Consider the following 20,212-nt stretch of genomic DNA (forward strand, 5'->3'; position numbering starts at 1 on the left):
GCACACCCAGCCTGACCTCGGGGAGAACCTCTGGCTCCCCACCCCTGACCACACCAGGTCTGGCAGCTGTCTTGGCCCCACCTCCTTATCTCCACATCTTTACCTCCAGGAGATCCCAGCTTCCGTCATCTTGTCCCCCCCCCCCACCCGCCCCTCCCCCGCCTCCCTCAGAACCTGGGGGGCGGGGGGGACCTGAAACTCTTTCCCTGTCTCAGAGCCCCCAGCCCTTCGGCCAATTCCCAGCCCCCTCGCCCCCGCCCCTGCCTGAGCCAGAGCCACGGAACTGCTGCAGCTGAGAGAAGATAAAGTCAGTCGTCACCAAAAACCAAAGAAAACCTCTTTTCACGGAGGAGAAAGGAGAAGCCCGCCGTTGAATGACGCCCAGAACGGCGCGGCTGTGTGCAGACAGTGCCGGAAAACATCATGTGCTTCCCGAATCCTGAGCCCCCATGATCCTGACACCCCTGCTGGCCAGCCCCCCGACTTCATTCTTTTTTATTTTATTTTATTTTTTTAAGTTTATTTATTTTGAGACAGAGAGAGCACAAGTAGGGTAGGGGCAGAGAGAGAGGGGGAGAGAGAATTCCAAGCAGGATCCGGGCTGTCAGCACAGAGCCCGATGTGAGGCTCGAACTCACGAACCGTGAGATCGTGACCTGAGCCGAGATCAAGAGTTGGATGCTTATCCGACTGAGCCACCCAGGCGCCCCACCCAGATTGCATTCTGAGGCCACCCTGGTCCTGTTTCCTCACGTGCAGGGTGCCCTTGAATGAGCCATCTCTGAGGACCAGGACGAGGGAGCCGTGGGAACTCCAAGCTGAGGCGGGCAGCCTCCAACAGGTCCGGGTGTGGGGACCACACGGCAAGGCCACGAAGCCCCGTTCGAATGGGGTTGGGGGACGGCAGAGGAGGACGGCTTCTCACGGGAGAGCGAGATGCCGTCAGCCAGGAAACCTCTTCCTCCCTGAGCCGTCCCCCCCAGGACGCGGCCAGACCCTGGCCCCACCCCAGGTGCTGCCCCCGACACACAGTGTCCAGCCCAGAGCCTCTGGTCCTGCCCCGTGAGGCCCCTCGAATGAGGTGGGTCTGATCCCCCGGTGTCCCCACCTTTGTTTTTTTCACCTGTAAGACCCTGCATCTCACGTGTAGGACACACACACACACACACATACACACACACTTCTTTTTTTTTTTTTATTTGAGCCTACAGAACAGTTGGCTAAATGCAAGGAGTGATGACTTTATGGTTTGTGGTGTAGACAGTGTTTCCATCCCAGGCTCCGGGCTCCAGCCTCCGGCCTCCGGTCCTGACCCAGAAGCTCAGGCAGACCCTTGAACCAAAGAAACGTGCCTCTTCTGTCCCCTCCCAGCCCTACACGGCCGCCCGCACCTGATGTCCTCCTGGGGCATGCAGGGGAGGCCAAGGGAGACCATCTGGCCCACCCAGGTCTGCTCCCCCACTAGGCCCGAGCGCAGGGCGTAGAGGCGCAGAAGAACCCCAGATGCCACCGCTCGGGGCCTTCGATTTTCCAGTTTCCAGCCAGATGCGCAAGCACCGCTCTCGGAGTCCAATTGCTTTTATGTCAGCCATCACATTGCTCTGGGGTCCCTCACCGCAGCCCAGTGAGGCAGGGGGCCTCCCCGTTTCTCTACAGGAGCTGCTCCGAGGTCTCACCGGGCAGACGGGGCAGAACCCAGGCCCTCCCTCCAGTAGGTAATTTCCCACCCCCCACCCAGACTTCCCCTTTACATCTGTGCCACGGAAGCGGGGGCCCCGAGAAGCCACGAGGACCAGAATCAGGCAGGAGATGGGCCCCGGGCCGGGCCTCACTTCTGAGAGAGGATGCGCACGAACTCCTCGTAGTTCACCTGCCCGTCCTGGTCCACGTCGGCGCCCTGGATCATGGCGTCCAGCTCCTCCTGGGAAGGATTCTCGCCCAGCTTGGCCATGGCCTGCTTGAGCTCGTTGACGCTGATGTGGCCGTCGCCGTCCAGGTCGAAGGCACGGAAGACTTCCCGCATCTCCGCCTCGCTGCCCGAGGACTTCACGATCTTGGCCATCTCTGCCAGGAACTCGTCGAAGCTGATGTGGCCGTCGCCATCGGTGTCCACCCGGGCGATGAGCTGCTTCAGCTCGGCTTCCGACGGGTTCTCGCCCAGGGCCTGCATCACGGCTCCCAGCTCCTGGACGTTGATCTTTCCATTCCCGTCCTTGTCAAACATGGAGAAGGCCCTCTTGAACTCGGCCACCTGTTCTTCAGACAGCTGCTCGGCCATGTCACGTACACCTGTCACAGAGCTTCCGAGCCGGCTGCCACTTGGCTCAAAGGGCTCACGTCGGAGGCGGGGACCGGCGGCTGGGACGGGAGGCTGTGTCTGTGTGAGGGCAGAGCTCCCGTGGCAGTCTTGCCATGGGATGGAACCCCCCTCCTTTTCTGCATTCGGAGCAAAGGGAGGAGGAAGGCTCTCCGCCCTCCCCATGTCCTTGGGCGAAATCCTCCTCCCAGGGAGGGACGCACCAGCTGCAAACCAGAAAGGCCGGAATTTGGAGCGCAGGGCCCGCCCAGGAAAGCCTGGAGGGAACCAGCATGGGGGCCGTTGGAGGCCAGCCAGCCTCTGCTAGCCCCGATGGCAGACCTGCCACTCTAGAAGCTTCTCACCCAGCTGATTCTCACAGAGACCATGGCTGGGGAGGGAAGGGGAGCCTCCCTCGGTGGACACAGCAGGTCCCGGAGGAGTGGGGGACTGTCTGGCATTTCTATTCTCTTCTTGGAACTGTTGTCAGCTCTGGCCTAACAGGACGCCCTGGTGGAGGCAGATGGGTGGCAGAAGCCAGTGGAATTCTACCAGGGCGGAGCCCTGGGCATCATGAAGTTCCCAGGCCACGGAAGATGCGCCTAGGTGCCCGCAGCTTCAAGACAGCAAGAGGCCCGCGTGCGTGCAGAGCGTGATGCATGCGTGCCAACTGTCTATCACGTGGTTGTCCCAAGTGTGATTTCGGGGGTGAGGAAAGGTCTTCCTGTTCCCCCCGGAATACCTCTCCTCCGGCCCCGTGATTCCTCTGATCCCATTCCACTGTTAGGTTCAAGCTTCTCTATGAGGACACGGGGGAGGCATGGGGGGTCTGCTCCGTTCACGGGTGTCCCGCCAGAGAGCCTCGCCGTGCAGCACGGGATCCAGAGCGGGCCGGCCCCTGCAGACGCTAGGGACAGAGGGGTGTGGAAAGGGGTGGCCAAGACTGTGAACGTGGCCTAGCTCGAGGGTTTACTAAGGGTCAGCCCTAAGCACAAAACCCAGTCTGGAAACTTCCCCGGTCCACAGTCTCCTCTGTCTTCTGGAAGGATGTCATCTCTGCCCACTGCTCTGAGTAGCAGATTTTAGACCAAGAGCTCAGCCCTTGGGGACTCTCCCCGGGTCCCTAGCAAGTGACGCCCAAGGCCCTCAAGGGGACATTTGCACCAGAGTCTCCGCGGTGTCTTTCTCAAGCAAATGTCCTCTTGGTCCCTACAGACTCCCAGATCCTCACCCGCCTGTGCCTTCGTGTGTGACCCACCAACTCCTTCCCTCTCCTGAGAAACTGTATACACCCCAGCCGTCTCCGGTTCAGCCCATCAGACCGCGGCGTCTCTCCTCCCCAGAGGGCAGCCGGGCAGACGCGTCCCTGGGCACGGCACAGCGCACCCCGAGCCAGGGACCCAGATGTGGAGAGACACATAAAGGGAAGGTTCCAGTTGTCCAACTCCTTGCATAAAGACGTCTTGAGGGGGGTGCCTGGGCGGCTCCGTCGGTTGAGCGTCCGGCTTCGGCTCAGGTCACGATCTCACGGTCTGTGGGTTCGAGCCGCACGTCGGGCTCTGTGCTGACAGCTCGGAGCCTGGAACTTGCTTTGGATTCTGGGTCTCCCTCTCTCTCTGCCCCTCCCCGCTCATGGTCTGTCTCTCTCTCTCAAAAATAAATAAACATTATAAAGACGTCTTGAGGAAGAATTGCTGTTTCATCTTCGTGCTGGAATAGTACAGAGACCTCGATAAATATTGAGCAATCAGTTTCTCAGTGAAACCCACAACCAGTATTGGGTGGAGAATGTGGTCCCCTTGGGGCACTGGCACAGGAAGCTACCACATGTCAGAAGTGACAAGGGACGGGCGGGGCTCCTGACAACAAGGATAAGCTTTTAAGAATATTTGAAGATATAAATCTACAGTTTACATTTTATTTTCTTCTTACCTGATTAGCAGGGCTTGTGATTAAAAATCCAAGATGGTTAACATTTTCTTATTTCCCCCTTGGTATTCAATGATGCGTCGTAACGAGGGAGGAGCTTTTCAGAAGCTATCAGGAGATGAAGCTCTTGGTTCTGGCTCCCTTGCTGATTTGGGAACTTAACTTGGGTCTCAGTATCTACATCTACAAAATAGGATAATACGTCCACCGTCTATGATCGGGGCGCTTAGGATCAAAGATCAAAGTATCTTTGATCATCAGGAAGTGTAATTATTCTATGATGAGCCCCATCTTCGGTAGCAAAGCTGGTTTGTGTTTGATGTGAACCGACACGCAAGAGAAGGAGGACCTCTCTCTCAATTTTGTCGTTACACCCTTCTGATAGCACTGATAAACTCGCCTGCCGGGAGGGTAGAGTCACGTCACGCAGTCCCAGATTCTGACATTAGTCAGCTTTTGGACATCAGCCTTCACCACACAGCTCTACACCGTGCAGACAGACGCTTGTATTTAGAAAGACCATCTAGTGAGTGACCTCATGGGACCGGAAGGTGATAATTATTCGTTGTCGCTCACTGCGCCCATGCACAGATGGAGTCTCAGGTGATAGAGTCCAATGCCCAAGGCCACCCAGAAATTGAGGAGAGAGCCGCCCTTCCGGTAAGTCCCTCCCCACCCCTGGCCTGCCATTTTGGACCCTGCTTCCTCTCTAACGCGGTGTCTTCTCTTCTCGGAGCAGGAATCCATATGGAAGTCACTCCTTTACCCCTTCCCCTCGGCCTCCTGCCTAAGCAGGTGAGCGGTCGGTCAGCCTCATGGGACCGGCATCAGGGATCGCTGCTCCCCAGTGACCAACTCCACAGACTGTCCGACAGCTGAACTCAGTGCTGGGAAAAGGGGGGGAACGCGGCACGTGTCGCCAAAGCCTCATCCGGCTTGGTCCGGCCCCTTTCTTCCTCCAGATCCCGGCCCAGCTCTTTGGAAGGAGCAAGAAGGAACTAGCGATGCCTCACATCCATGGGTGTCTCCTTTCGGGGCCGCACCTCTTGCCGGGTTCCCAGTGTGATGGGACGAGCGCGTCCATCCGGGAATGAGCCTGAGGCTGGGAGGCTGGCACCTGCTGCAGGCCCCACCGCGGAGCCCCGGGGCACATACGAAGCGTGCACAGGAAGACAAGTGAGAAGACCTCCACGTCAGCCCGCGTGGCCTCCCATTCCCCGCCGCCCCCACCCCCACTGGGTGTGAGGGAGACAAGAGAGGCTGCCTGCCTGAGTGGAGGACCTACGTCTGCTGAGAAGGAGCCCCTGGGACCAAGCACAACAGAGAGGCGGAGAGGATGTGGTCCGTCAGCACAGAGACCCAGGGGTTCCTGGACAAAACCTCGGGCCCGTGGCCGTCGCCGGTTGGAGGTCAGCTCTCCCACCCAGACTCATTCCCTCTCCTGCCCCTGTCAGTTTACCTCCTGGCCCTGCTGCCGGGGATGTTGGGACTTCTCCCAGTGATAGTGGCTGAGGTTCTGGAGTCCCCGAGGGCGTCCCTATGGGCAACAGGCCCCCGCGGCCCAGGGGAGGGGGATCCTCCTCTGGGGGACACCCCTCTGTGAGTGTGTGTGTGTGTGTGTGTGTGTGTGTATGAGTGTGGGTGTTGGGCACAGGGGTGTGGTCTGGCTGTCCTCCTTCCAGGCCTTCAGACTGATGGCTGCAGCCAGCCTGGCTACCCCAGGGACAGAACACACTCTGTGGGCTCTGTGGGCCGGGTCTGGTGACAAACGAGTAAGACCGGTTTAGGACCTGGCTCCTCTGACTTGCTGGAACCCACGTGTCCCTCCCCCACTTAGCACCCCCACACCCTGCCTGCAACTCCTGCGTGGGGATCACCCTGTGCCCACGTGAGCACATCTGCACATGTTGCTCCTGGAGCCCGCCCTCCATCGGGCCACCACTGTGAGCCATGTGCTGCCTTCACCGAATGTGCCCCCCCCCCCCCAGCCGAGTCCCTGCTGTGTCCCCAACCCTAAACACAAGTCACATTCCCCCACAGAGCAGCGCAGCGGGTGTTTCCATCCCTGGCCTTGGAACCAGGAAGCTGTGGGTGTCGTCCAGTCACAGGTGGTGCAGCCTGGGGCAGGTGACTTCACCGCAGAGGAGATAACACACACCTGCCTTATCAGGGCTGAGAGTGCAGGCCATTGCTGTCACCCCCTCCCCCGTGGGCCCAGAGCCAGCCCTCCGCCTGGGGCAGCTTCGGGCTCGTTTTCCTCCAGGCACCTTCTCGCAGGTCCAAGGACAAACATCCCTGAAGCGGAGCGGGTGGCTATTCTAAGTTCTCAGATGGTCTCGGGCCGAGTTAAACACCTGACCCCACTGATGCTGGGGACCGCGTCTCCTCTTGCTCCCTGCTTCCGCTCCTAGCGCCGCAGAGCAGGTGCTCCGGGCGTCGAGTGAACTTCCATTGGACAGGAAAATGGTCACATGTTGAAGGCGCAGAAGTTGGAGATCATCTTTCCGGTTTAGATCCTTGTCCGAGCAAAGCTGTGATTCTTGGGCCACCAACGTGTCATGGAAAAGGGCAGAGGCCCTGCTGTCATGGGACTGTGTTAAAAAAGCAGGGTCTGGGGCGCCTGGGTGGCTCAGTCGGTTGAGCATCCAACTTCGGCTCAGGTCACGATCTCACGGTTCATGGGTTTGAGCCCCACGTCAGGCTTTGTGCTGACAGCTCAGAGCCTGGAGCCTGCTTCGGATTCTGTGTCTCCCTCTCTCTGCCCCTCCCCTGCTCACACTCTGTCTCTCTCTCTCAAAAATAAATAAACATTAAAAAAAAAAAAAAAGAGCAGGGTCTGTGTCTGCCCTGCGTTCAACACAGCAACCTGGCAGGGGCTGTGGGTAGTCGGTGCCCACAGTTTGCCTAGACTTGCCGGGCACCTGGCAAGGGCCGTCCTTCCCCCTCCTCTTGGTCAATGACACACCCGGGAGCTTGGCAGGACGCAGATCTCTCTGCATGCGCTGTCCGCACACGTATGCAAGCCCCAGTGACAATGGCACTCTAGCTACCCGGCACTTTCTGCAAGAAGGGCTTTGAGTACGGTATGTTTCCGGAGTCCTGAAATGGAGGCTTTCAAACACCGAGCATTTTAACTGTGGTGGGAACCTTTCCAAGGCGAGTCATATGTTGCATTTCCCATCGCTCGGAACAAGGGAGGAGGACCGTGCTTCCCATAGTTAGAGATGGTCTTGTCATCGTGTGCCACTGCCCACAGGGACGTGAGCAGGTGCGTGGGCCAGGCGCTAGTTTGTCTGGACTTGCTGTAATTCCTCTGGCTGGCCAGTCCCACCTCCTGTCTGTAGTCAACTGTTATATTTCCGTGGGTCCCAGGCTTCGTTTCACAGCGATTACTGACATAACTTAAGGCAGAGCCAAAGTTTGCCAGGGGGAAAAAAAAAGTTAACCAAACTTGTAAAGCAGCAACTTTATTAATTAATTAATTTTGAATTTTTTTTTTAGTTTATTTATTCACTCATTCATGTAGAGACACAAAGAACGGGGGAGGGGGGAGGGAGGGAGAGAGAGAGAGAGAGGGAGAACCCCAAGCAGGCTCTATGCTGTCAGCGCAGAGCCCGACGCAGGGCTCCAATTCACCCACCATGAGATCATGGCCTGAGCCGAAGTCCGACACTCAGCCGACTGAGCCATCCAGACGCCCCTAGCAACTTTAATTTAAAACCGGTAATAAATCAATTGCTCTGAGGGGGCGCCCGGGGCTTCTACTGTATCTCTGACCTCAGGGCGAGATCCTAAAGCGTCAGGACCACCGTTGCCTGAACAGCAGCTCAGAGCAGGTGGTCGTTTCCACGTGGGCACAGCTGCCTCACCCCCTCCCCTCTGACCTCTGCTCGGGGCACTGCTGTTCTCCCCATCCGGCAAGAAGTCGGGGAGGGAGCAGACCAGAGGAGTGACTGGGGCACACCCACGCGTCCCGATGCGCTGCTCAGAAAGGGTGAGTTAGGTCACAGTGCTCCCAAAGCAGTGGCCACGGGATCCCGTCCCTACCGGCAAGACTGAGGCCTGTGGCCTGCAGCCCCCAGCGCCCCCGCCACCCGGCCTTTTCTGTTTGCGACAGTTGGATGGCTCCGGCCGCCAGGGGAGAGAGAAAGGAGCTGGGCGGGGAGGTCGGGCACTAGGTCCCGGGAAAGATGGCTGCAAGGCCTCACGCGACGTGTCTCGGTGGCCCTGTGGCCGTCCCGCCGGGCCCGAGAAGCAGCTGCCACTGTCTGAGCTTCAGGGTTGTCTGCTGTGAGAGGAGTGAATGAGGCCTGACCCTCAGGCCTCGCAGGCCGGTCCACGGGTCTGCTGGGCACGACAGCACACACAGGTGAGCGGTCAGCCCCTCTACCCTGCCCTTCCTCCCCAGGAGCTGACGTGCCCGGGCCAGCCGACCACCCACAGGTGAATCACGAGGAGGCCTTCGTGTTTGCGACCTCCCGATCCGGGGCCTGACCCAGGAGGCTGTTTTTGACACAGAAGGTGAGAGGAAGAGGCTGGTGATTCTTGGATGTGACCGGGGACCAGGGGCGAGAGAAACCTCTGTGGTCCCAGCAGACAGGACCCAGGGCACTGTCAGTGGCTGCAGGATCGTGGCCCTAAGGAAACTGAGGATGGGGACTCCGTCTCCTCTGTGCCTGTCCTGGGAGCACTGACGTGGCAGAGACGGAGGGCGGTGGCTTACAGCGGGTCAGAGCGGGGTGACGTGGCCTTCTGTGTGCCCTGCGCCGCGCTAAGGGCTGCGATGGGTGACCTCATCCTGTCCTCACTCAGCAGTGTATTCCCATCTTACAGATGCAGCAAGGGAGGCTTAGAGAAGGCACGGAACTCGTTCGCGGAGGAGCCACTGGGCTCCCAGTGTCTGCGGACTTCAGCTGTCCTTCCCACGCCACCGAGGACCGCCACACGCAGCTCAGGCAAGTCGCGGAGCCGGGGACAGCTGGCCGCCCCCTGGGGGGAGAAGGGCAAGGCAGGTGAAGCCACGGAATGCGCCAGAAGGAGGTGGCGCTTCGGCGGGCGCCCCGCCCCTCACCACAGCCTGGCTTCACAGCACATGGACCTGAGTGGGGTCAGTTTCGCCTTTTAAATTGGATAAGTTGGCAAATGTGCTTGGGGCGAAGACGGTCCTCGTGCGCTTCCATGAAATCCTTGGAAACGGTTTCTCGAGGAGCCATCATTCGTGGTAAGCCCGCGGCATCACCTCCTCTAGCCTGTATTTGCCCAGGTCCGCCATTATCCTCCTATCTTCTGGAACATTCTGGGACAAGCTGCCCTGATTCTCACTTGACTTTCTCTCTCCCTCAGTAACCTCATCTCCGGCTACACCCATCCCTTCGCTGGGGCTTTAACTCCCCTACTTTTAATCCAGTCTTCATCTGTGATTGTTCTTTTCCTTTTTCTTTTCTTTTCCTTTCTTTTCCTCTTTTCTTTTCTTTTCTTTTCTTTTCTTTTCTCTTTTCTTTTTTTTTTTTTTTTTGAGAAAGAGAACAAGTGGGGGAGGGGCAGAGGGACAGAGAGACGGGGAGGGAGAGAATCCCAAGTAGGCTCCACACTCACTTGGGGATTGAACTCATGAACCTCAAGATCATGACCTGAGCCGAAATCAAGAGCCAGACGCTCACCTGACTGAGCCACCCAGGCGCCCTCTCGTCTGTGGTTTTTAATGTCCCTGCCCCTCATTAAACATGGGGAAACAATGATTTGTTTTTTAAAGATCTCTAGACTTTAACTCCTTCCCTAAGAGCTTTCTTCACATTTTTAAAAGCATATCTGACTTGGGTGGCTCAGTCAGTTGGGCGTCCCACTTTGGCTCAGGTCATGATCTCACAGTTCGTGGGTTCGAGCCCCGCGTCGGGCTCTGTGCTGACAGCTCAGAGCCTGGAACCTGCTTTGGATTCTGTGTCTGCCTCTCTGTCTCTGCCCCTCTCACGCTCTGTCTCTCTCTCTCTCAGAAATAAACATTAATAATTAAAAAAAAAGCATATCTGACTAGTTTCTAGCATCTTGAAAAGAGGGCACAGCTTTCTCTCCACCCCTGCTCACCCCTCTTACTAAGGTGTTAGTAACTTTCTATTTTCTCACTAGAGCCCTCCTCATGCTCCCCCTGCCCCTCCCAGCACGTGAGCTGCATTCTTCAGCCTGACTAGTCCTGTGCGCCGTCAGAGAGAGCAGAAGTTTTGTTTCTACATGTTACTCTCTTTTTTCTGGCGCATAAATGCTGCCATTTATACTGGCTCATTTCCCTTCCTCGCATGTGTTCCAGGCTGTTATTTCCAGTGAAATAAGCTCCTTGTGCAATTGAGGTGTTCTAAACCAGTTCTAAATATTTGGGTTCGTGGTCATTTTTGTGTGTTTGTTTCCTCAAGCTACATTGCATTTTCCCGATGATGCATTTGAAATTTCTTCCTCCAGTTATGATAGATAGATGGACAGACAAATAGATAATAGATGATGGGTAGATGATAGATAGATAAGATAGATAGATAGATAGATAGATGCCATAATTTTTCACTTCCCATCCCACCTTGGAAAAGTGTTGCGGTGGGAGGGGCTCAGCACGCAGAGCCCCGCCTAGCCCTGCACGTCTTGAATGTTCCATCTCCCTTCCTGTATGGAAGCGGCACCAGCCCAGCGCCCCCCTCGCGGGCCCTCCACCCTGTCAAGTCTGGGGGTCGGATGCTGCTCACACCCTGACTCTGCAGGGAGTCCAAGCTGCCGTTCCAGGCTCCAGGAGGCAGAGGAGGACCAGCTTCCTGGTGCCACCTGGTCGCACAGAGACGGTGTAAATGCTGATCTCCGCCCGTGTCTTCGCAAACATAGCCGTTCCCCTTTCCCCTCATCTGCCGAGACCTCAGAGCGGGCATGAAGCCGAAGGAAGTGTAGGCCTCGGGGGAGGTGGGGGGTGGGAGGTTGGGCCCATGGGGCAGACCTGATGCTGGGCTCACCCCCCACCCCTGTGTCAGGCCTCTCCTGCCGCCTCCTTTCCCTTTATCCATTGAGTTCCACTCCAGCTGAGCCACCCACGGAGGAAAATCTCCAAACTGAGCTCCCCTACACCTTCCTTCCCCCGCTGACTGCAGGGGACTTTGCCCTGGGGCTTCCCACTGAGGTCCCTTGGGTCACACCATATCCACACCCTCCACTCCTTCCTCCTCCTTTCCTCAGTCGCCCCTTCTCCGAGTCCCCAAATTGGCCTCTTCCAGGAAGGCAACGCTTGGTCCTGGGTGAGGTTTTTTTTGGTCACCTCTGTACTCCTTTAAAGACGAGGTCAGGAGCGGTCTCTTCTCTTCCTCCAACAGACAGAATCGCCACCGGGGTCGACATCAGTGGCGCTGAGTCAGGACTGGACCTCGAGACTCTTGGGTTCGCTCTGAGACGCTTGACCCCCGTGGTCGGTGACCCCAGAGTCGCGAGCCCCCCTGCCCTGTCCTCCCTGCCCACTGGACCAGGCCTTCCCAGGAAACCTGCGCTCTACTCCAGAAGAGCGGGCCGCCTTGGTCAAAGCCTTCCTCTTCCGTTCAGAAGTTTCTCCAGTGCGTGTTCTGTGCTGGGGCTGTGCTGGAATCCCAGAGTCTCCAGTGAACAAAATGCTCTCTCTGCCTTCGAGGCACTTGAGGCTGACCAGAGAGTCCCTAAGTAACTGGCAGTGCCCCTCGGGCCCCGGTCCTCGAAGCATGAAGAGCCAGGAGACCACCCCCCACGCCCCCACCCCCACCAAGGCCCGTATCTTGTGGTTCACTAAGTAGTTAACCAGATCCTTCAGTCTGATGGGTTATAACGTCCTTGTCCGGAAACGAAGGGGTTTAGATGGGAGGGTAACTTTCACAATCTCATTAGCAGGGGAAGCCCCTTTTCACATGAAATCTTACTTGGATGGTGAATAACAGTTAACCTTTATTAAGCTTTTACCGTCCCAGCCACCCTTCGGAACCCCCTCGTGTAGGAATCTGTAGTGCCCTGTGCTACGGCTGTGCTTCAATGAGCAAGTTTAAAACCATTGGGTTGGGGCGCCTGGGTGGCTCAGTCGGTTAAGCGGCCAACTTCGGCTCAGGTCATGATCTCACAGTCCGTGAGTTCGAGCGCCGCGTCGGGCTCTGTGCTGACGGCTCAGAGCCTGGAGCCTGTTTCAGATTCTGTGTCTCCCTCTCTATGACCCTCCCCTGTTCATGCTCTGTCTCTCCCTGTCTCAAAAATAAATAAAAAATTAAAAAAATAAGAAAATTAAAAAAAAAAAAACATTGGGTGAGGGGATACCTGGGCCGCTCAGTCAGTGAAGCATCTGACTCGGTCACGATCTCACGGTCTGTGGGTTCAAGCCCCACGCTGGGCTCTGTGCTGACAGCTCTGAGCCTGGAGCCTGCTTCGGATTCTGTGTCTCCCTCTCTCTCTGCCCCTCCCCTGCTCTCTCGCTCTCTTTTTCTCTCAAAAATAAATAAACATCAAAAAAAAAAAAAAGCAACAACACTGGGGGAATGACTTCCAAAGGGAGTTGTGCACGTTGCTAAAGCACTTTGCCTCCTTCGAATCACCTCCCCAGGTACAGAGCCCATGCCCCAAACACTCCTGCTTCCTCCGCTGGTCACATGCTCCCCGGCAGGCACACATGTGCTCACATGGACACTTGAGCCCCACCCACACACAAGCGCGCACACACGCTTTCTGGACTGAATGGAAGGTTTTCATCACAATCGTAAACTTCAAAGGCTTAGAACTTGGAAGAAACACTCTTCCTGCCTCTTAGTGAGTTCCGGACCCCTCGGGGAAGTGCGTGGTTCTCTTGAAGGTAATTACCACACCCTTGTGCTTGGGTGGGGGGGTGGGGGGGCTTAAACCCGCTTAGCCAATTATCAAACGTAGCCGGGTATCAGAAGATTTGTTGAATGTAGTTCTAGCCCCTCAGCAACATTACCTCATTTAATGTTTACTGTTGGTCATTTTTTTTTCAAAACATCAAATATCAAAAAAGTAAAAACAACAACAACAAAAAGAAAAAACATCAAATATCAGATTTGAAAGGCCGGTGAGTCATACAAAGGGGCCCTTCCAGAACCAACACACTCTCCTCCCTGCTCTGCTCTCCTCTACCCTGCCTTCCCCAAGGCCAGTCCAGGAGGCTTCACCTGCCCCGAAGTTCGTGGTAGGAGCAACCAGTGAGCTTGGTGAGTTAACCTGGAGAAAGTCACCAATCCTGGCAGGTGTTTTAAAAAAAAATCATCCTTGGGGCGCCTGGGTGGCTTAGTTGGTTAAGCATCTGACTTCGGCTCCGGTCATGACCTCACAGCTCATGGGTTCGAGCCACGCGTCGGGCTCTGTGCTGACAGCTTGGAGCCTGGAGCCTGCTTCAGATTCTGGGTCTCCCTCTCTCTCTGCCCCTCCCTCACTTGCGTTCTGTCTCTCTCTCTCTCTCTCTCAAAAATAAACATTAAAAAAAATCATCCTTCTTGCAGGAAAACAGGAAGTTCGAGAAGACATCTTAACTTGCCTGGTTGCTTTTATTGTGGGATTTAGGACTAATTTGCTTTCATTTGGGGTGATCATTTAATACTGATTTAATCAAAGTGGCTGTCAGTATACAGGGCACTTTGTGTCCGTCCTGCTGCCTCTTCGTAAATGCACCGAGTGAGAGGTGCTCAGCGACACTGGAGGCCCTGGCCTCAGCAGGTGAGCTGCTAAGGAGCTCGACGGTACCTAAACAGGTGGCCTTGGTGCAGGGTGGGGCACCCGTGGAGGCTGACCTCAGGCGGGCTGCCTGGTAAAAGCAGTGGGAGTGGACATGAGGACCCGTTGACCCAAGGGGATCCAGGAAACTCTCAAAAACAGTCTGATTGTTTGTTTCCTCTGCAGTGGACTTCATTCTGCAGGTGAGGCCTCAAATCATAAAAGTGAGCACTCCTGCACTTTATGACCCAGCGGAAGGCCATGCACGGTGTCTCATGAGCTCTGGGAAACGCGTTCTTACATCGCGCACAAGCCTCCTAAACATGATGTCACCGGTTACTTATCAGATTTCTCAAACAACTCACGCTCTGATCCAGAACCGCCTTCTCCTCCCTGAACTCAAACTCCAGCCCAGCCTAGCCCAGGACAGCCCTGGTCATAAAGACTGACCAAAAGTCACTCCAAGAGTGACTTCAGGTTCATGCCCTGAATCTGGAAGCCATCCAGTTTGTCGTATTCTGTTATAGCGACCCAAACACATTACGACAACGTGTTTATATTCATACTGGAGGGCTGGAGGTAGATGAGCAAGGGTTAGGGCTGTTAATCAAGAGAGAGAGAGAGAGAGAGAGAGAAAACTCTCATGGCCACACTCAGCCTCACCCATTCTCGAAGGGCACAGAGGCATGACTGGTTGACGAGACTGGGGAATCCTAATCTATATCTTCATAGCACCCAGCAAGAGAGGCATATCCACGAGGGTGCCGCATGAATTCTTTTTAACAAAAACTATTACAGTGCCAATTCAGAGAGAAGAGAAATACCTTGGGTTATCTACTCTTCAGAGGAAGTTGCTGCAGCAGGCAGTCCCCTGGATGTGTGTCTCGTGAGGTCATCATTAACACCATATTCTGTAGGGTCCACACTGTCCCTGCCAAGATTCCAATGTCCTCAGTATCTCTTACCTCCAGCCCAGGGAGTCCTACACTCAGTTCAGACATGGTTCTCAACACTCCACCGTTGTGGCCCTCCAAGTGTGTTCCAAGGATCCGTGGGAGGGGAGGGTGTCCCCAGTACCCTCTCTGAGGGTCTGGGAGGCCAAACTATCCTCCTAATAATACCAAGACATTATCTGCTGTGTTCATTGTGTTGACGTCCTGCACTGGGGCCAAAGCAGTGGAGGGTAAAATCCCTAGCCCTCTAGCATGAATCAAGGCTCCTGTACTAGCAATCATCATACACTTCACTGAACTGAAAAAACAAAAAGCCAGTTTCACTTAAGAATGTTCTTGGAGAAGTAGTGACATTATTACTTGATGAAGTTTCAACCCTTGTAGGCACATCTTTAATATGCTGCTAAACATTGACATACAGCATTTGCCATAAGAAAGGTGCCCTCGTGAGCCCATGTGTAATGGGGAAGCTTTTGTCATGGACCGCCATTTTTATTGGAAAGAACAGCTGATATGACACCACATGGTTGCTCCAGACCTGGTATTTGGCAGACATTTTGTTTCAAAAAATGGATGAGGTGAGCTTGTCACTTTAAGAAAAACAATCGGTAGTCTTTGTTGTCAATGATAAAATTTGAGCTTTCAAATAAAAATTAGAATTTTGGAAATTCCATACCTGTCACTGTGAGCTTGAGACTTTCTGATACTTTCCTAATAGGATTGTTGGTGATATGAAAGAATGTGATTTTTAAAAAAATCTTTAATGTTTATTTATATTTGAGACAGAGAGAGAGAGAGAGAGAGAGAGAGAGAGAGACAGAGCATGAGTGGGGGAAGGGCAGAGAGAGAGGGAGACACAGAATAAGAAGCAGGCTCCAGGCTCTGAGCTGTCAACACAGAGCCCAATGCAGGGCTCAAACCTGCCAGCCGTGAGATCATGACCTGAGCTGAAGTCGGACGCTCAACCGACTGAGCCACCCAGGTGCCCCATGAGATTTTTATAATTTTATCTGCAACGGGTCAACCTTCAGAAGATCTACAGAACTCAGTGAACCAATATTGTCCAAAGGAACAAAGCAGAGCATGACACAATCACGAAGCCCAAGAGTGACCAATGGATTTTAATGTGACAGTACGAGAAAGATCATTGATGTGGCTTCAGATCCCACACTGCAGCTAACCTTTGAGAAACCACCACTCGTCGAATGTTGATATAGCACCGAAGAAAAATACCCGCCAATACCTGAGTCATTTAGACGTTCTCCGTTTCCAGCTGCGTATCCGTGTGAAGCTGGGTTAGTCTGTACTTCGTATCAAAACATCCTCCCACAGACCAGCGCAGCAGAAACAGACATGCTTCCACAAAACCAGACACACGAAGCGATTTGCGACGTTGTTTTTATTAGTTTTATTAATAATCAATTAATAAATAATAATAATTAATAAATAAGTTATTAGTTTTATCAATAATTAAAACTATTATCTTTTTATTTTAGAAATAGATCTCTCATAAAACTACAGTATATCTGTTAACATGCAATGAGTTTTTTACTCCTATTTTTTTAAGTTACAAATGAATGTAGAAAAATATAGCTAGATACTTGAATTTTTTTCCGGTTGTAATTTCAACTCCAGAACATACTGGTTGGTGTAGCCCACATACACAAAGGCCTTTTGGCGTTCTCGATAATTTTAAATGTGTAGATGGGTCCCAGGATCAAAAATGTGTTCTCGGGGAGGGCTGCAGGGAGAGGATGGCAGAAAGCCATGAAATAAGAGCGAGTTTCCTAACCAGTGAGGCTGCCACAGCTTAGCCCATCCCAGCACTGTCCTTTGTGAGTCATGAGTACCTTTGTTTAAAATCCTTACTGAGCTCTCTTTCAACATGCCTTTTTGAAGAACTCGCTTAGGGCGAGGGCTGGATGTTGGAGCCACGGCACCATGATCCAGAAACCTGCAGACACCCATCGGCCACTTACCCTCTTGCGGGTGAAGTAGGCAGGAAGCGAGAACGTATGCGTCCATCACGGGGACTGTCTCACGAGCTCTCCCACGATGCTAGCCCTTGGCTCTCCAGGACACCATGTCGCTTACACGCTTGTGTCCAGTGGTCCCTCGGCCTCCTGCTACTGCCCTCGTGTTATCTCATGACTACATCCCCTTGGGGGTGCGATTTCAGCTTATGAATTCTGGGAAGACATACTCAGACCATAACATCCAGCTCATCAATTCTTCCATGGATCACGCCTTTGGCTTCCTATGTAAACCCAGCCCAGACCCAAACTGGATGAGCTGGGTGTCATTGCCAACCCCAAGGTCACTCAGACTTTCTATGTCATCATCTGGGAGGTTTGTAGTTCTGCATTTCCCATGTGGGTCTGTGATCCATTTTGGGTTACTTTTCGGCAAGGGCGTAAGGTCTGTGTCCAGATTCACTTTTTTTTTTGCACATGGACGCCCAGCTGTTCCATCACCGCTTGTTGAAAAGACTACCTTGTATTTCCTTTGCTCCTTAGTCGCTTGTGTTCTGCGAGTCTATTTCTGGGCCCTCTGTCCTGTTCCATTAATCTATGTGTCCACTCTTTTGCAGTCCCACTCCATCCTGATTACTGTGGCTTTACAGGAAGTCTGGTGGTGTCGTCCTCCTTTGCTCGTCTCCTGCCATATCATGGTGGTTCTCTGAGCGTCTCTCCCAGTTTGGATTTCCGTGGATTCCCACAGGCAGCGTGGCCTCTTGTCACTAGGTGCGTGGTCATTTCCCCAGGCTCCCTGGGGGCAGGAATGTGTGCTCGGTGAGCATCCCATTTTGCGTTCTTGAGACCATCTCCTCTTACAAATACCCCCTTGCTTCTGCTCTTCTCCCCCAAAACCCAGGTCCAGACTTTCGGACATGCCTTTGCCTGTCTTCCCATTCATCAGAGAATAGAACGTGACTCCCCCACCGCATCTGAGGAGATGTGCCCTTCCTCATGTCCTTCTCTCCCCTCATCCATCAGGCTGCAGCCACACTGGCCGACTTTCTGTCCCTTGGCCATGCCACGCCCTCTCCCCACCCACCGCGTGGGCTTTGAGCCTGCTCAGCCTGCCTGGCGGGAAGACACCTCCTTCCCCTCAGGTCACCCTCCAGTGCCACCTCTGAGAGAAGCCTTCCCTGACCACCGCTGTGGAGGTGACCTGTCCGTGCTCTCCCCGCCAGCACCCCTGTGTCTTCCTTCATGGCACCTGTCACAGTATCCACGAATCTCATCGTTTGGTTTACTCGCCAGCTAGCTGTCTCCGGGAGGGAATACAAGCTTCTGGAGGCCTGGGAGTTGCCTGTCTTGTCCCTGGCTCTATTCCCAGCTTCTAGAACAGTACTTGCACACAGTAGGCCCTCGATACATATCGAGGAGTGAACACGTTGGAGGAAAACCTTCTCCATTCATGTTTCTTCTGAAGGTGAGAAGACAGTCTGCTTCCACCTGAAGGAGAAAGCCTTTGTTCGTTCTCTGAAAACCCTCTTGGGAAAGCGAGGGCTTTCAGGCTTTGGGAATCCGGGCAAGGAAACGAGTTCCCTTCAGGCCAAGGCAACCTCTGCCTTTCATCCTGCCCGAACTTTCCCAGAAGGGAAACTGCTCGTTTCACTGAGTGCAGGGTCTGGCGATGGGGCAGGAGGAGGGGACAGGGAGTCCCCGCGGGGGGTTCCCAACAGCTGCCAGTGGGGCGGGCGGGAGCAGCTCACACACACACACACACACACACACACGCACGCGTGCGCGCACACGGGCGCTGGCCGCAGCCCAACCCTCCACCGGCCCGTTCCTGGTGCCGACTCCTGTTCCAACAGTGCCCGGCCCCGGGCAACCGCGGGGCGGGGAGTCGGGGTGCCAGCGGAGCCCTGCTCCTTCTTAAGCGCCCGCCAGTCAAGCCCGGGCCAGACGGCCAGCCAGCCGGCGCCCCTAGTGCGGCCACCTGTCCCCCGGAGCCCGGCCGCTGCCACCGCTCCCTCCATGGCCGACCAGCTGACGGAGGAACAGGTGGCCGAGTTCAGGGAGGCCTTCTGCCTGTTCGACAAGGACGGGGACGGCGCCATCACCACCCAGGAGCTGGGCACCGTCATGCGGTCCCTGGGCCAGAACCCCACGGAGGCCGAGCTCCGGGACATGGTGGGCGAGATCGACCGTGACGGCAATGGCTCCGTGGACTTCCCTGAGTTCCTGGGCATGATGGCCCGGCAGCTGAGGGGCAGGGACAGCGAGGAGCAGATCCGGGAGGCCTTCCGCGTGTTCGACAAGGACGGCAACGGCCTGGTGAGCGCGGCCGAGCTGCGGCACGTGATGACCAGGCTCGGGGAGAAGCTGAGCGACGACGAGGTGGACGAGATGATCCGGGCTGCCGACGTGGACGGGGACGGCCAGGTCAACTACGAGGAGTTCGTGCACATGCTGGTCTCCAAGTGAGGGGCTGCCCGGCTTGGCCGAGGGCTCTGCCTCCGGCTCGGGCGGGAACCTCGGCCTGGCATGGCTCCCTGCACCCCTCCCGCCCGCCTGGGCTCTGCTTCTCCCCCGCCCGGGTGATTCCACCCCGCTTCCTGCACCTCACTCTGTCGCCTTCTCTCCTGCCGACCCTCCCCCGGCCTCTTCTCAGCCGGAATGACACGGGCCACCCTCGAGCCCAGCAAACGCCAGGTGCCTCTGAAACTCAGGAGTAGCAGTGACGTCACTGCCCTGACGGTGACCTGGGGAGGGCGCAACGTGGCGTCACAGAGCCCTCTGGGCTGGGACCTGCGGGCTGCTTAGCACTGGGGCCAGGGCAGCGGGAACCCCAGCGCCTGGGGGGTTTCAGAGCCACTGTGGCCAGAAGGCTCCCTCTGCGGGCGGGAGGGGCCCGGCCCGGGGGAGAGGCTGACAGAGACATTGACACTTGAGCTCCGGCTTCCTGGGAGACACCCCCTCTTTCCACCGGGTGCTTGCTTGTCTGCGATTCATCCTTTGAGGCCGGTAGTAAAGCTGGGCTCAGTTGTAACATGTTCCTGTTCAGCTTCACGGAGGGAAATGTGAGCGAGAGGGAGAGGGAACCACAGGGGATAATAAAACGTTTGCGTCCCCGTCGTGGCTCCTTCTGTTCTGGCTCCGCGGAAACGATCCTTGTTGCTAGTCCAGCGTTTAAATGAGGCGGGGTCTCCATTTTTGTGCGTTTTGGAGAGGCGATGAAACCTAGCAGTGGAGAGCGTAATGAAAAGAGAGAAGCCTAAGGAAGGCAAACCTTGAATGTTTATTTCAAGTAAAATGGAGAAGTCAGTAGCAAAGAGCAGTTAAGAGGCATCACAGAGCCCTGGAGACCCGGCTGGGTTACAGGT

At 55.3% G+C, this 20,212-nt stretch overlaps 2 protein-coding genes across 2 annotated transcripts; one reads left to right on the forward strand and one right to left on the reverse strand.

The window, feature by feature from the left end:
• Positions 1–1,241: 1,241 nt before the first annotated feature.
• LOC122225490 (calmodulin-like) lies at positions 1,242–2,535 on the reverse strand. The gene has a single exon (XM_042948360.1). The coding sequence runs from the start codon at positions 2,480–2,482 to the stop codon at positions 1,829–1,831; it is 654 nt and encodes a 217-aa protein (XP_042804294.1). The 5' UTR covers positions 2,483–2,535; the 3' UTR covers positions 1,242–1,828.
• Positions 2,536–18,750: 16,215 nt separating this feature from the next.
• LOC122223822 (calmodulin-like protein 3) lies at positions 18,751–19,932 on the forward strand. Its single transcript, XM_042944759.1, has one exon. The coding sequence runs from the start codon at positions 18,864–18,866 to the stop codon at positions 19,311–19,313; it is 450 nt and encodes a 149-aa protein (XP_042800693.1). The 5' UTR covers positions 18,751–18,863; the 3' UTR covers positions 19,314–19,932.
• Positions 19,933–20,212: the final 280 nt, after the last annotated feature.

The sequence above is a fragment of the Panthera leo genome, chromosome B4 (assembly GCF_018350215.1).
Source record: "Panthera leo isolate Ple1 chromosome B4, P.leo_Ple1_pat1.1, whole genome shotgun sequence".
In the NCBI taxonomy this organism is placed as follows: Eukaryota; Metazoa; Chordata; class Mammalia; order Carnivora; family Felidae; genus Panthera; species Panthera leo.